Source organism: Diabrotica virgifera, chromosome 4 (genome assembly GCF_917563875.1).
Source record: "Diabrotica virgifera virgifera chromosome 4, PGI_DIABVI_V3a".
NCBI lineage: Eukaryota > Metazoa > Arthropoda > Insecta > Coleoptera > Chrysomelidae > Diabrotica > Diabrotica virgifera.
In genome coordinates this window covers 93,949,247-93,967,371 of record NC_065446.1, presented here as the reverse complement: position 1 = coordinate 93,967,371, position 18,125 = coordinate 93,949,247, and the positions used below count along the sequence as shown (strand labels likewise).

The window sequence follows — 18,125 nt, the reverse complement described above, 5'->3', positions numbered from 1 at the left end:
TAAAATTAATAGTTTTCGATTTATTCGCTATCGAAAGTGTTAGTTTTATATCGAAAAAATAAGTGTTTTTCAATAATATACTAATTTACGATTCGCTCAATTTTTGCCGTAGGAAAAATTTTCTCAAACCAATTTCTTGGGAATTAAATAGTCTACAATTTCATATTTAAACATTTTCTCGTATCTCTGATGCTAATCTTTCTATTCTGAAGAAATCGACATTTTTACCAAACTACAAAAATTCGTTATTCGCTTTTAACTCCAATTTTTTAAAAACTAATCTTTCTAAGCCAGTCAAACTTCTAGAGTATATTAATAATACATAAATAAAGAAGAATGAATAAGGCCAATGACTAAAAACATCGCTAACTTACATTATTATGCTTCCAATTGGATTTCTCCTTTTTTTTTTTTTCAAAAAAATATATTGATTTTTTAACCGTAACTTTTATATTTTTTATCTTAGAAAATTTGGCAAAAAGAATGTGGCAGGTTTTTATAACCTCTATAAGTCTATTAATATTAATTCTTTTTAAAATACTCAGTCGCAAAAAGAGGTGACTTTGAAAGGGTTGGTAAAGGTGGTTTTTGCATGTTATTACAAGTTTTAATTATCAATAGCTCACTCAATTTTTGCTGTAGTAAAAAATTTTGCAAACCAATTTTTTGCGAATTAAATAAGCTACAATTTAATATTAAAACATTTTTTCGTATCTCTGATGCTAATCTTTCTATTCTGAAGGAAAGGCCATTCTTTTACAAACTACAAAAATTCGTTATTCGCTTCTAACTCCATTTTTTTAAAAACTAATTATTCTAAGCCAATAAAACTTCTAGAACCTATTATTAATATAAAAATAAAGAAGACCAAATAAGGTTAATGAATAATTTTAATTAGGGTGGTGACTAGGAGGTTGTTTCGGATCACTTTTTCGCTGAAAAAAGTAGGGACTAACATTCTTTTCAATAAACATCACTTAATTTTTAGCTAAAGACTTTGTTTTTATTTCTGGAGATAGATATTTTAAAATGCTTTAAATTGGTTTAAATTAGTTATCCTCGAAAAATGCATAGTTTTCCCGTCTTTGACTTTAGTCCTGTCGCCAGGGGGGTACAACGGCCTCCTTAATTCAGATGGACTTACCCAAGTTTTTTTTATATATTTTGACCCGTAGAATACGAATTTTTTGGGTAACAGTTGATCCGGATGTCGATAAGATTGTTATAGACAAAGAACTTGAGGAATTACATAACAGCGATTTCTCGCAAAACAAAACATCTTTTTGTATTTTTTTAAGCAAAAAATATCCCTACAAGTTTTTTCGTAGAATGCATAGTTTTCGAGATAACCGCGGTTGAACTTTCAAAAAATCGAAAAATTGCAATTTTTGAACCCGAATAACTTTTGATTAAAAAATGAAGTAGCAATTCTGCTTACCGCATTTGAAAGTTTAAGTCAAATTATATCGGTTTTGATGATTTGCATTGCTAAAAATTAATTTTTTTATTGTTAAACTAATCTATAAACACATAGTGTTTCCCGTGCCTAATGCATGCGTTTTAACGCATGCTACGTAGAAATTGCCTCGCTTGCACTCGTAGCTACTCTACCTACTCGTTCGATTTTAAATGAGAAATCATTGAAAACAACACTCACATACTAGGTGTTTATAGCTTTGTTTAACAATAAAATAATAAATTTCTAGCAATGCAAATAATCAAAACCGATATAATTTGACTTAAACTTTCAAATGCGGTAAGCAGAATTGCTACTTTATTTTTTAATCAAAAGTTATTCGGGTTCAAAAATTACAATTTTTCGATTTTTTGAAAGTTCAACCGCGGTTATCTCGAAAACTATGCATTCTACGAAAAAACTTGTAAGAATATTTTTTGCTTAAACTGACCCAAAAAATACAAAAAGATGTTTTGTTTTGCGAGAAATCGCTGTTAAGTAATTCCTCAAGTTCTTTGTCTATAACAATCTTATCGACATCCGGATCAACTGTTACCCAAAAAATTCGTATTCTGCGGGTCAAAATATATAAAAAAAACTTGGGTAAGTCCATCTGAATTAAGGAGGCCGTTGTAGCCCCCCTGGCGACAGGACTACTTTGAAACTACAGTATTTAGCATTTGACGAAGAAGAGCTAACATTTAATAATGTATAGCTCGATTACTATTGGTCTTAAAAAAACTAAAAGAAACGGTTTTGTTTATTGTTTCAAAAGGTACATTTTTGTTAAGTAAAGTTGTTTTGATAAAACGAAAACTTTTGGAGTTATTAGCCGAAACTTATTAACAACATTGATTTTTTCGATATAAAACTAACACTTTCGAAAGCGAATAAATCGAAAACTATTAATTTTATCAAAAAAATGTATAGAACGTTTTTTGCTTAGAATGACTGTTTTTACTAACTTTTGCTGTCAAAATATAATAAAAAATTTCCACCCCCGAGATGGGGTGACAACCACCCCCATGGTAAAAGCGCCTTTCAGCATCATATAGATTTTGATTCTTGGACTATCCACTACTTATTCTCAAATTTTCAAGCAAATCGATCCATTCTGTAAAAATTGCGAGGTTTTGTCCTATTTTAAGCTTCATTACTTGTACTAGTAGTGACAAGTTTGTAAACGTTTACCGGAAATTTGACATAAATGTTAAAGTGATTAATTTAAAATTAAAATTAAAAACATTAATTATAAACAATATCAGTTGGCCAAAGCTGTGGTATATATTTTTACCTTAAATATACTTACGTTTTAAATACTGAATTTAAGTTTTTTTAATGTTCCGTAATATCTAATTATAAATAATCTATTATAATCTTAGCGCCATCTACACGATTATTGTCAAAGTATCCGAAGTAAGAAATTGATATTTTATCAATAGAACGTCAAAATGATTAGAAAAATCTTAAAAAAATCAATTACAATTTAATTACTTTTTTGCGTTGTAAATATTAAGCGATAACAATTAAATAATAAATTTAAAAATTACCGGTAAAAGTTGAATTAGTAACCGCTAGGAGCGACACCAGCGAAGCTCAGAGCGTATAGGGCTTTTCATCGATTAGCATTTGTTTGGAGCTTCTGTCATGTGTCACCTAAATATTAATATATCTACGTCATACGTCTTTGGTTTGTATCATTGTAAAATACCAATAACGTATGACGTAGATATATTAATATTATGTGACACATGACAGAAGCTCGAAACAAATGACTGTGAACGAAAAGCCCTATTAAAATACCATGTGAACGCTTATACAAGATCGGGTAGTTCCGTGTTGGTGTCGTATTTTAGCTGTGCTACACAAATTTCAATTCTAGAGTTGATGTTATGGAATATCATTATTTTCGTTAACATTAACAAATATTTTGGCATATGATTAATATATTTCGGCAATAGGGCTTTTCGTCGATTGTCATTTGTTTCGAGCTTCTGTCATGTGTCACATAATATTAATATATCTACGTCATGCGTCTTTGGTTTGTATCATGGGTATATACCAATAACGTACGACGTAGATATATTAATATTACGTGACACATGACAGAAGCTCGAAACAAATGACTGTGAATGAAAAGCCCTATTGATGAAATCCGATTGACGTCATTATTAGAATAAAGAATTATAGATATTATTTTTATAGTAAAGAAAAACAAAGAAAAATATCTGACAAGTAATGACATTAACGTGGCCATGATGAAAAGTCACATTCTAATGTTTTGAAAGTGCTTTTACGTCAGAAATTTTGACCTACGTAATCTTGCTTTTGTAGTAAAAATACTATACCAAGGTATTTAACGCTTTCGGCTTGTGGAATTGCGACATATTAGGCGATATTTTGCGACATTTTGTAAGTATAATATGCTGTGATTTTGATTCATTGATCTTTATTCGCCATTTATTTGTCCACTTTTCAATGTTCCTAATATGCCTTTGAATAGATTCGGATGAGATTCTTGTAGGTTTCTATTGGTTCTATGAATTAAATAATCAAGCAAATCCGTCGTAACGAGAAAAATTACACTTTAAAACAGTCATATACTGGCCTAAAAGGTTTTCATCCCTAATCCAAAATAGTCGCAAATTCGTGAAATATACTTTGCTGTATTATTTATTGAACCCGGTCCTGTACAATCTATAATTACATGCGTTTATGTGCATTCAGTAATTAGCATTCTGTGTTGCTTAACAAATTAATTTAAGTACAGATTAGTTCAATATTAGCCCGAATTGTACACGTCGTTTATTTTTTTTTTCTAAGTTGAAGAAGGTGTGGCGATATATACCAACTAACGCTCTCTTATTTACTTCTTATGCAAATCGAACTATTTGATATTCGAGATATTATAAATTAATCATTCTTAGCAGGTAATTAACAATTATTCCTTATTATTAGAAATTATATTTCTATTTGCGTTTGGTATACATAATTAAAATGGGAATACATTAAATTAATACGAGATATCGACCAAATTGAAAATAAATCGAAGCTTAAGCGGATCTGCGTATCTGTGGTGGACTACATAAAGCGTAAAAATACGATAGAAATTAATGTAATTTGCGATCATTCGTTTCGAAGATTTGCCGTTCTTTAGAGAATTTATTAATCGGTATGGGACGATTGCGCCGATTTTTCCGGAGATGTGTTCAGCTGAGTGCACGATTGCGCCGAACTTACTCAGATGGTGCCTAATCCCTGGGATTGCACCGCCTCTCGTGGTGACCTAGTATCTTACCGCCCTCCTTCACTGACTGTACCGCCGCACCGTATAATGGATTAATAGACGAAATAGGTTAAATTATATACTTACAAATGGAACTAAATACAGCAATTTATTTTAAGAATATACACTTACACTTACGGACTTGACAGATGATTATTATCATCGCAAATTAGTTTTTTGTCAATGGTCTCAGCAGCAAGTGTATAGCGACCGATTTTTTTTCGAATATGCGCTTTTTGTAGATGATGGTTGAATTGACATAATTTTCATTACTGTGAATCAAGCAATCCCTACTTTATTAACAGGTGTAGTCCAACTAGTTGTACTAGAAATGATTGGAGTGGTATTAATACTAGACGTAAGAGCATTAACATCACCCAATATCGGATCGGACCACAAAATGGTGCTTGGAAAATTTTTGCTCAAAATACCATAAAACAAAAAAAAACCACCCAAGTACTTCGAAAAACTAAACATAGAGTCTCTAGAGAACCAAAACACAAAATGGCTGTATAAAAGACGTTTAGAACAAAGATTTGAGATAAACCCAGTACTTAACAACAGGTGAAGGAGTAAATGAGACATGGGCAAAAATAGAATATAATATATTACAAGCCGCAAAGAAAAGCATAGGAGCCAGAAAAATTAACCTGAATGCAACAAAAATATCAAAGACCTGGTTCAATACTGAAATAAGAGATCTAGCGTATGAGAAGAGGAAAACATACCTACAATACTGCACTAACAAAGCACCACAAAATTAGGTACCAACAATACAGAGATACAAGAAATTACATCAATTCTAAGATAAGAAATATAAAAAGAGAATATTGAACCCGCTTTGCCAAAGAAATGGAAAACGATTTGTATAGGGCGCAAAGAAAAGTTTGGAAAATATTAAAAAGTAGGAAAAAGCCCATTAACGAATATAGAAGTTTAAATAAAATAGAAGCAGAACAATGGACCGCCTATATAGAAGAACTATATAAGGAAGATACTATAAAACCCGAAGAAGAGGAGGAAACAGGAAATGAAGACGAATCCAACATAGACACAGAACTAAGAACTAGAAATCACAAAAGAAGAAATAATGAATAACATACGTAAGTTAAAAAACAGAGAAGCCCCAGGACCCGATGGGATACCAAATGAACTCCTAAAATACGGAGGAGAAATCTTAATCGACAACATAGAGATTCTCTTTCAAGAAATAATATGTAGCCAGCGTGTACCAGACTCAGACCAGTGGAGGACCAGTATAACAATACCTATACACAAGAGAGGAAACAACAAAGACCTTAGCAACTACCGTACCATCACCTTGCTGAGAACAACTCTTAAACATGTAACAAAAATACTTGCCAATAAAATAAATGAATAATACACAATAAGTGAGGAACAACAAGGTTTTCGGAAAAATAGGTCCACAGCAGACGCCATATTCATAGCCAGACAAATTGCTGATAAAGCACTGGAATATAATAAACCTGCATTTATGTGCTTTATAGATCTGACTAAGGCCTTCGATTGTGCAACATTGGAAGATGTGCTAAGATTGCTGAAGGAGAAAAATCTGCCCAACAAGATGATAAGGATTATTAAAGACATTAATACGAAGAAATAACCAGAATAAAATTCGAGAATGAACTAACATCGGAAGTAGAAATCAACTCGGGAATCAGACAAGGGGATAGCTTTAGCCCATTGCTTTTTAATTTAGTAATGGATAAAATCATAGAAAACATTAAAGGTACTGGAAAAGGATAAGATGGCAGAAAAACAAATAAAAAACCTCTGTTATGCTGACGACGCAATCTTCATCTCCGATAACGAGGAATGGCACAAACTTTCAATACAGTGGCGAAGAACTACAACATGAAAATATTAACATCTAAGACAAAATCCCTGGTAGTGTCAAGGGAATGCGTAAGATGCAAATTAGTTATTAACAACGAACTAATTGAACAAGTCTCGAGATTCGAATATCGGGAAATGAAAGTCGCATATACAAATCATGTGTAAGACCGATCATGACGTACTCGATAGAAACAAGATGTGACACAGCACAAACCAAGAGGATACTGAGAACATTAGAAATGAGAACGTTGAGGTCAATAACTGGCAAAACACTGAGAGACAGAATACGGAACGACAGAATAAGAGATCTCTGTAACATACAAGATATAGTACGGTGGGGAAGACAGAAAAGACGAGAGTGGAATCAGCATGTGACGAGAATGTACAGCGAGAGGATAACCTGTATAGCCAGGGATTCGAAGCCAACAGGCAAAAGTCCAATAGGAAGGCCCTTTAAAAGGTGGCGAGATAGCTGGCAGTAGGCAACACCACAGCTACGAATACAAGCTCAAAATCGGTTAAGAACAGGCCAAGAGGCCTAATATAAGAAGAAGAAGAAGAAGAAGAAGAAGAAGAAGAAGAAGAAGAAGAAGAAGAAGAAGAAGAAGAAGAAGGTATTATTGGGGACTATGTGATAGACCCACATTTTGTGACGACCGTGTAAATGATATATCAGGGTATACTGTTTTTGCATCTAAACTATCTTGTCGTCATCATCAATTGCTTTTTTAGCTAGGAGGCTGTGAGGGTGCGATTTAGTAAGGACTAAATTGTAGTTCTTTTTTTACCTTAACCTTTTGTATTATTCAGTTTCGTTGTATCGCTTTAATATACAAGAAATAGTGGATTGATATATTTGCAACCTAGGCGCAATAACTTTTTGTCTGCATCCCTCGTTTGCTAAAGTAACAATTTTAATACAAACAACAGCACTTAAATGTTGCATATTATGAGCATAAAATGTTGCATTAACAAGAGCATATAAGTTGCATATAAATAACACTTGAATTAATGCGCGGAAATTGTCAAATGTCACTCCCACACGCAAGCCTTAAAAAGATGGGAGAAAGAGCAAGGATATAGACTTGTCAGTAACTAGCTGGGAATGATCAGGAAAAACCTACACTTGACAGTTGGTTTTTTACTGGTCATGGTAAGTAAGCAAACATATCCACAAACGGGCTAGTAGACACACATCTATGCAGGAAGTGTGGACGAGAAGACGAAACTGTCGAGCATGTCCCTATATGGATGTCCGGAGTTATCATCAATACGCGTTAGGCGAGCTCTGGTCTACAACTGCCCACATAAGTGAGACCTCCCCTGGCGACTTGTCTATCTTCCTGGAAATGGCAGGATGGACAATGAGCTAAAGACGACAGTTCCCTGGGAGGGTGCGTAATGGGTTAATTGTGTCCTAAGTGCTGTAGGCTTGACTCGCCTTCCCTACTTTATAGATACATACAGTCGGAAAAATGAAAGAATAGAGCTTTTCATCGACTGTCATTCCGACTGGTTTCGAGCTTCTGTCAAATGTCGTATAATCCGTTTATAATATTAATATATACGGATTATATAACATATGACAGAAGCTTGAAGCAAATGACTGTGAACCCATGAACGATCACATCAATCACATATTTTGTAATTGCTGTTTTTTTTTCCATAAATATCAAACGAGAGAGATAGATTATTAATAATCTGAATAATATGTGATTGATGTGATCGTTCATGGGTATTCTTTCATTTTTCCGACTGTATATATTTCAAATAGTTGAAACGTCAACAATAAAGTAGACAACGAAACGCCATCATTGTTAGTCGTCAAAGCACACTACATAATTTGTTACATTATTTGTTCTGTCTATACATTATGATGTCACTATAGTAGGGGAGCAAAGTATGCTAAATGTGCAGTCAATCGAGCGTTATGGGCACCTATTGGGTTGTGAAGAGTAGGTCCTAAAACCAAAAAGAGTTAAGTAAAGTTTTCCGTTTTAGTGAGCGCTTGCCACTTTTTAATTTAATTTTCCATTTCCAACAATTGTTTTTTCCGATAATAACGCCATTTATCCATAATTCGAAAAAAAATTTCGAATAAAAGTTACTTATTTTTACGTAAGGAATCCAAATCTGCAATAAAAAATGGGGCTTCTATTTAAGATTTTAAAGTAACCCCCCACCCCACCTCCATGGGGGGTAGTGTTTGATGACATTCGATAGATTTTTCAAAAATATTGAATAAGTGTATTTTACAGTTTTTCGATCTGATGTTCATTTCGCGAAATATCGCGGAATTCGTATTTAAAATATTAAATTTACCCCCACCCCTCTCCGTGGGAAGTCGTGTTTGGTATCATTCTATAGATTTTTAAAAAATATTGAGCACATATTTTTTAGTTTTTCGATCTGTCATGGGTCTCGCGAAATATTCGCAATTTTCTTGTGAAACTTTGGGACTCACCCATTTCCTTACGTCCGGCTCAAATCGTCAGATTTTTTAAATACACACTCTTTTGCATGTACTTAACTTACCTTATCTTAATCTGACAATTTCGAGTATTTTTAAGGATATATTTTTTTTCGGGCCCCCCTTAACGAACTCCACTGTGTTAAGAGCCAATATATGGTATAGGCACATTTGCAGGGTACCAGGTTTCTCCCCATATGCTAATCTGACGCGCTCGAGTAACTGCAAAAATCCCCGCTTGGGCGGGGATACCATAAGTATTCCGAATTTCGATGATACAGTACAAAGTAAAACACTCCAGATATTTTATAACTCAAATCTCGTCGCAAAAAGTATCGCATAAATGTATTAAGTCTAGAAGTTTTGATTAGTATCTCCTAAATTTTTTGGAAATGCCATGGAATAAGTACATTTAACAGTGGTTTATTGCAGTAAAGTGAAAAATCAAAGACAAACAGGCCTTAAAAATTAAAATAACAATTATTCAACAAAAATAAAAAATACAAATCTATGAAATAAAAAAATTCAAGGACAAATTGAACATTTTAGTATCTGACATTACCACCTTTGGCTCTAATGACGTCCCTTATTCACTGTGGAAGGTTTCTTATCAGATACCATATTATGTACTCTAAATTCAAATTGTCCCATTCTTCCGTTAAAGTATTTCCCAGTTCATCAAGGTTATATGCATCTTTTTAGTTAGTCCCAAACATGCTCAATTGGGTTTAGGTCTGGGCCGACTGCTGGCTAATTGAGAACTTGAAAACCAACCTCTTGAAGATATTGCATTGTTATTCCAGCAACGTGCAGGCTAGCGTTGTCTTGCATAAAAACGAAATTATCTCCAATAATTGCAACTATAGACAAGACATTTTCTTCAAGAACCTCTCTTATATACCGATCAGCTGTCAAGGACCCCCTACGAAACACTGTTAATTCTGTGTGACTTGCAAAGCAGATGCCTCCCCAAATCATAATCGAGGGAGCTCCAAAATTTCTGGCTGCTCTTACGTTACATTGAGCAAATCGCTCGCCGTCGCGATTTTAAACTGGAATACATCTATTGGATCCACAAAGTGCAAATCTTGACTCATCAGTAAAAATAATATTAGCCCAGTCGTTAATATCTAAATCGACATGTTTTCGTGCGAACCTTAAACGTGCCATACGGTGTACCCTCGTTAACAGTGGAGCAGTATCAGACACTCTAGCTCTGATTCCAAATACCCTTAATCTGTTTCTAACCGAATTGATACTTATTCCAACATTACTGACTCTGAAAAGACCATTTTGCAGTTGCCTAGCTGTAATATGACGTGTATGCAGAGTCTGCAGACGTAAATAACGGTCATCTGCGGGTTTCATGCACCTGGGATGTCCTGGAACTGGTCTTCTTGTGTAACTTTCAGTTTCTGTATACCTTCGGAAGGCTCTTAAAACGCTGGATTGGTGGATCCCTAGAACATCACCAATATTCTGCTAAAAATTAAAAATTACTTTTCTCTACAACCGTGTTAAAAATGCAATTTTGAGCACTCCATGGGAGCGTTAAAAATGTTACTTTTTAAAATTTTTAAGGCAGTCCAGTTAAAAGTGAATTGTCAAATTGTGAAACGTCAAAATATTTATATTTCATTTATTAACGTTAATGTGAATAGTATATCTTGCGCAATTTGAAAAAGGTAGTTTAATAGTTATTTATGATATAAGTGTTAAAAGTACACGTTTAAGGCACGCATGTGAAAGTTTGCAGAATGAGCGAAGCGAGTTCTGCAATTCACATGAGTGTCTTAAAAATGTACTTTTTAACACGCATATCATACAATATTTTTTCTACAAACGTAATTACAGGACAATATCTACAAAAACTTAAACTTGAACTGGACTGACGTTCCATTTTTATATTTTTTTGGCCTTACATCAAAATTGCCTATACGGTCAATACGAACTGCAGTGCCATAAAAATTTTAAAGCACTAGTGCCTTAAAGTAGCATTTTTAACGCTTGTATGGAGTGCTAAAAATTGCATTTTTAACACGGTTGTAGAAAAAAGGTTTTTTAAAATTTAATTTAAACTATATTATTGCATTTTTAACATGTTTGTAGAAAAAACAAGTTTATGTAACGGTATAATATTTTCGCTAAAAATTTTTAGACATTCCCCTCGAGTGTAGACAACCAGTTCTACCTTTTACGGGTCATAGGTTTTATGGGTTCAGCAATTAACAAAAATATTGTATTTTATAAATTTATAACGTTTGTAGAAAAAATATTGTATGAAATACGTGTTAAAAAGTACATTTTTAAGGCACTCATGTGAATTGCAGAATTCGCTTCGCTCATTCTGCAAACTTTCACATGCGTGCCTTAAAATTGTACTTTTAACACTTAAGTATATCATAAATAACTATTTTCTACAACCGTGTTAAAAATGCAATTTTTAGCACTCCATACGAGCGGTAAAAATGCTACTTTAAGGCACTAGTGCTTTAAAAAAAATTTAAGGCACTGCAGTTCGTATTGACCGTATATGCAATTTTGATGTAATGTCAAAAAAAATATAAAATTGGAATGTCAGTCAAGTTCAAGTAAAAGTTTTGGAGATTGTCCTGTAATTACGTTTGTAGAAAAAATATTGTATGATATGCGTGTTAAAAAGTACATTTTAAGGCACTCATATGAATTGCAGAATTCGCTTTCGCTCATTCTGCAAACTTTCACATGCGTGCCTTAAACGTGTACTTTTAACACTTATATCATAAATAACTATTAAATTTTTTTCTGTTTTAAAAACTATGCGATACTTTTTGTGATTAGTGTATATGTATATAAAAGTTCACAGGGAAAAAGGTACTTACAATAAAATATGCAACTGCATATGCGACTGAATTTTAATCGTGATAATTGTTTACAGTTTGCACACTCCAGCTGCATTTACAAATACCCGAAGAACGTGTGTGTTATTTTAAATTTGTTCTCTATGACAAAATGTTTCCATGTCCATTGCCACTTATGTGCTATTCTTCGTTTGTTAGCATTGCTTATGAAATAGGCATATTTCGAATTCGAGCAGTAGGTTCACACGGTCTATTTTATTGTATTTGCTACATATTCCCGTCAATGACCGTTTTCCTAGTCTAATAATTCTTGAGCCTGCACCGATTAACAACAAAATTTGTCTATAGGTTCTAACCTCATAGTTGAACCTGTCCAATAGGATGCTATTACCTAGCTAGGGGGATTCCATCCTTTCTCAATAGAATAGAATAGAAATATGCTTTATTGTCATGAAAAATTTAACAATTTTATAGACAAAGCTTACAAGAATCATAAATAAGAACAATAACAAATAACAAATACAATTTACTAAAATGATATAAATCGTCTACATAAATAAAAACAATGAAGATAAACAAAAAAACAGTAACAATCTATTGCAAAATAAAAAAAAAATTGCAAATTGCATAATCTACCTTAAGAAATTTAATAAGTTAAGTTAAGCTGCTGCATATGACACTCAAATATAGATTAAGATTATACTTATAAATAAGAATACCTACTGTACTTTCTTAGTTATTGGTTAAGAAACTCTGCTGTTGAATAATATGGTCTTTCAGATAAATAGGCTTTAGTCATTTTACGGAACTTGGGGAAAGATGTTGCAGATTTAAGTTGTAGAGGGAGATGGTTGTAAAGTTTTTTTGCAGAATATAATATAGATTTCTTTACTAACTCACTGGACGGGATCGGTAAATAGATGTCAAAGGTAGAATTTCTGGTGGAATAGTCATGTCTAGGTCTTGCTGGAAAGAGATGTAGATGTTTACGAATTAAGCAAACAGTTTCTAAAATATATAAAGAAGGTAGTGTTAGAATCCTGTGATCTTTGAAGTAGCTTCTGCAATGTGTTGTTCTTCTGAGGCCAAACAGATATCTTATTGCTCTTTTTTGTCATTTAAAAATAACATCAGATTGGGCAGCCGTACCAGAACCCCAAAAAGGGAGACCATATCGAAGATGTGACTCGAACAAAGAAAAATATGTTATTTTGGAAGAGGCTAAATTCATTTCCTTTGAAACAGATCTTATTGCAAAGCAAGCTGAGGATAGTTTCTTGCTTAACACATCAATATGAAGGGACCATTTCAGATTGCTATCTAAAAAAATACCAAGAAACTTTATAGAATCAACGATACTGATCTGGCTGTTATGAAGAGGTAAGGGTTGAAGAGCTCCTTTATAGGACAATGCTACTGTTTTATCTACATTAAAAGAGAGTAAATTTGAATCGGACCAAGATTTTATTGTAAGTAGATCAGAAGTTATAGTAGCATGGAGAGTTGCGATATTTGAGTTGCTCCAAGTGATACTGGTATCATCAGCAAAAATAAAAACTTTTCCATCGATTTTTAAGCTAGTGATGTCATTAATAAAGATAAGGAAAAGTAGAGGACCCAATACTGAACCTTGTGGTACCCCACATACAACATTTTTGAGACTAGAGTCTGTATCATTTGCTCTAACCAGTTGTTTCCTATTATCCAAGTAAGATTGAAACCAGTTCGAAGAAATACCTCGAATTCCGTAGAGATCTAGTTTTTTTATCAAAATGTCGTGATTCACACAATCAAAAGCTTTGGCATAATCACAAAAAACAGTGGCAGTGTGCAGATTATTGTTTAATGCTTGATAAACCTCATGTAGTACAGAAAACATGGCATCTGTGGTACATTTATTATTTAAAAAGCCGAACTGATTTTGTGATAAAATATTGTTATCAACGAGAAAGGACATAAGTCGGGCTTTTATGAGTCTCTCAATAATTTTGGAGAGTACCGGTAGTAATGCAATAGGTCTATAATTGCAGGCATTTGATTTTTCACCACCCTTATGAAGAGGAATAATGATGGCCGTCTTTAGGCACTCTGGAAATTTACCTTTCTCAAAAGAATCATTAATTAGAGAGATGAGGATTCCCAACACACTGTCTGGGAGATTTGAGAAATTTTTTATGGATAGTCCATCGGTACTACAGGAAGATTTGCTTTTGATATTATTGATTGTCTGAATCAGTTCAGATTTATCAACCGGTCTTATAAAGAATGAATTCGAGACCTTTCCTGAATTAGGGAGATAGGAAATGGGATCTTGTTGTGACACAATAGTTGATGTTATATTTTTACTCACATTAACAAAGTATTCATTTTGATTTTCTGGCTCTGGAAGGGAAAATGTTTGAGCTGTGTGAGTTTTATTACGAAGATCGTTTATTATGGACCAAGTTGCTTTTGCAACACTTTTAGAGCTTCTCAGACGATTTTGATAGTACAATTTTTTAGCTGATTTTATAAGTTTTAAGTAGATTGCCCTGTACTTGGTGATATATTCAGTAACAGAGACGTTGGTAGTAAATTTCTTGATGTACAGTAGTGAACGCATATTTTTGGCTGATATGCGGACACCTTTGGTAGTCCAGGGTTTGTGATGTTTTGGCTTAATTGTGATTAAAGGAAATGCTTTATTGAAGATACAGACAAGCTTATTCAAAAAGTATGTATGTATACACCGTTCTTAGGCGTCAACGCCCTTCGGTAGGGATCTATGGAGGAGTATCACCAAGCCGGAAGCCCTTATCCCTTCCCGTACCGCTCCTCCATAGGCCGATCAGACGCCAGTTTATTCCAGACCAAGCCGTAGACTCTATTGAGTTTTATACTACGGCGTTGGCCTTTTATAAATTTCATGACCTAGCTGAGGCTCGAACCAGCGACCGCAAATCGCAAATCCACTAAACTTGTCGATCGACTGAGCCCCAGCTAACTGGACCGTCAAGACCGACTTATTCAAAAAGTCACTGAAATTATTATCGACGTTCATAGAAGGAAAGGGCCACTCAGAGGTTAAGCATAAATTTTGGAATTTACGAAAATTCCGAGCGGAAAAAATCCTGCCTAAACGTCGAGTTTTCGAAGAGTGCTTGTTAAAGATGTTAAACTTCGTATAAACCGCTTCATGATCAGATAGTCCCGCATTAACAGTTGTAGAGCAGACATCACGGGGTGAGAAATCTGAGACAATATAATCAATTATGGTAGATGAAGTTTTTGTAATCCTTGTAGGAGAATCAATGTGCATTGTTAGACCATACGATTCAAATATGTTGACCAGGGATATTTGTGTAGCACAAGCAGCAGCATAATTAATGTTAAAGTCCCCGCATAAAATTTTTCTGTTTTTATGGGGCAGGTCATCTAACAAATTAAGCAGGTTCTGAAAAAATAGTTCCACGGAAGAGTCAGGTGATCTATAAATGCAAATAATATAAAGATTAAAGTTCTTACTGTAAACTAAGGAAAACTCAAAGAATGCTTCGCTTAATAGAAAATCATATTTTGTTACCAGAGAAAAATCATTACTTGTAGAAAGAATCAGGGTGCCTCCATGCGCTGAACTTTGACGATCGTACCTAGCAATAGTGGAATATTTTTCTACAAAAAAAGGCTCGTTGACTTCAAGCTAGTGCTCAGTAACCGCAACTATCGGAGGAAACCCTAATTCCTCTAGAAATAGAAATAATTCATCAGTTTTATATCTTATAGAACGAATATTAATCAGAACCATGCTAAAGTTGTTATCACTAAAATAATTTGAGGATTCTAGTCCCTCAGAACACGTCGTGATGTTTAAAAATTTCGTTTAGGAGACACAGCGGAATAGTAATTTTGGTGACATTCCCTTGATTTTTGTAAATAGATAATTCTTTCAGAAGCGAGAAAGGACCCAAAAGCAGCAAGATCAGCTTCCACCTCATCTGGACCAATTCCATAGACTTCGTTAAATTCTAGAAGAATTTTTCGTCGATCTTCCGTGTTGGTAGGAAGCCCTTCGGAAGCCAAAAACAGTTTAACGCTTGTGTTGGTAAATCCATCGTAAAATACAGAAGCAGGTTGGTCGTGTAGATAAGCAAGATGAAGTTTAATGGCTTTTAAGATATCCGGTTCCCTTAATCTGGCTAGAAGATACCGACTATTACTTTCTCGGGGGTAAACATTTTTTCTTAAAAATTACACAGGGAATAAATATATTATAGCGCCATCTATCCACAATTCGAAAAGATGACTCGAATAAAAAGTTGCTTACTTTTACGTAATGAATCTAAATCTTCAATAAAAACTGGGGGTTTATATATAGGATTTTAAAGCTACCCCCACCCCATCTCCAGGGGGTGGAGTTGGGGGACGTGTTTGATGTCATTTGATAGATTTTTGAAAATTATTGAACACGTATTTTTCAGTTTTTCGATCCGATGTTGACTTCGCGAAATATTTTACCGTTTCGCTACTTTTGGGACACCCTGTATAATACATTTATACAAGAATCAAAACCTTTTTGACACTGAAACTATTGTAAGCCAAGTAAAATAGAAGTACTTTCAAATACAGAGAGATATTTTACAAAATTTCGATTAGCAAATGAAAAACTTACCTCTTCTTCTTTACAGCTTAAATTTGATGGGGTTGAAGTTTGCATGGTATGAAGAACGGGTGCTAAAGTAGGACCTAACATTTCGTTACTGTCTTCCTCGACGCTACCTTCTGCCATGTCAGCCTCGCATCCTGATTCGTCTGAAACGAAACAAACTTTAGTTAAATTAATTTTATATACAGGTCTTCTTTTATATACAGGTCTTCAGGGTGTCCCTGAAAATAGTGCGTTCCTTAAAGGTATGGGCTGAGTGCACCATTAAAAAAAAATTTAAGGCACTCGTGGGAGTAGCGACATAGAAGTGAAAACTTCTTATAGTATATAAATGACAAGCTCAATGCTTTTTCTCCATCCAAAAAGAAGTGCTATACCTATATCATATACGCGATGCGTATGCCCTATGCTATTTATGTATACATACACATAATTTATATACATACAAAATTTATTTCAGCGAAGTGATGACGGTCGCAAATTCAATAATTTTTCCCATCCAAAAAGTGCACAACGTCCCTCAAGAAGTTTTCACTTCAAATATTTATTTCGTCGAAGCGATGAAGGTCGCTAATTTAATATTTTTCCCCATCCAAAAAGTGCACAACGTCCCTCAAGGAGCTTTCACTTCAAATATTTATTTCTTCGAAGCGATGACGGTCGCTAATTTAATACTTTTTCCCATACAAAAAGTGCACAACGTCCCTAAAGAAGTTCTCACTTCAAAAATGTATTTCGTCGAAGCGATGACGGTCCCTAATTTAATACTTTTCCCCCATCCAAAAAGTGCACAACGTCCCTAAAGAAATTTTCACTTCAAAGATTTATTTCTTCGAAGCGATAACGGTTGCTAATTTAATCATTTTTCCCCGTCCAAAAAGTGCACAACGTCCCTCAAGAAGTTTTCACTTCAAAAATTTATTTCATCGAAGCGATGACGGTCGCTGATAAATTACTTTTTTCCATCGAAAAAGTGCACAATGTCCCTAAAGAAGTTTCAATTGAAATATTTATTTCGTCGAAGCGATGACGGTCGCTAGTTTATTACTTTTTCCCAGCCAAAAAGTGCACAACGCCCCTAAAGAAGTTTTCACTTCCAAAATTTATTTCATCAAAGCGATGACGGTCGCTAATTTAATACTTTTTTAAATCCAAAAGAGCACAACGTCCCTAAAGAAGTTTTCACTTCAAATGTTTATTTCGTCGAAGCGATGACGGTCGATAATTTAATAATTTTTCTCCATCCAAAAAGTACACAACGCCCCTAAAGAAGTTTCACTTCAAATATTTATTTCGTCGAAGCGATAACGATCGCTAATTTATTACTTTTTCCCAGCCAAAAAGTGCACAACGTCCCTAAAGAAGTTTTCACTTCCAAAATTTATTTCATCAAAGCGATGACGGTTGCTAATTTAATACTTTTTTAAATCCAAAAGGAGCACAACGTCCCTAAAGAAGTTTTCTCTTCAAAAATTTATTTCGCCGAAGCGTGACGGTCGCTAATTCAATACTTCTTCCCCATCTAAAAAGTACACAACGTCCCCAAAAGAAGTTTTCACTTCAATACATATACG

General features: G+C 34.1%; 1 protein-coding gene across 2 annotated transcripts in view; it reads right to left on the bottom strand.

The window, feature by feature from the left end:
• LOC114326083 (POU domain, class 6, transcription factor 2) overlaps positions 1-18,125 on the bottom strand; it is a 670,249-nt gene that overhangs the window by 530,940 nt on the left and 121,184 nt on the right. For both annotated transcript variants that reach the window (XM_028274303.2, XM_028274305.2), the window contains exon 2: positions 16,558-16,697. In XM_028274303.2, coding sequence (XP_028130104.1) covers positions 16,558-16,674 — 117 coding nt within the window. In that variant the 5' untranslated portion in view covers positions 16,675-16,697. The remainder of the gene's footprint in view (positions 1-16,557; positions 16,698-18,125) is intronic.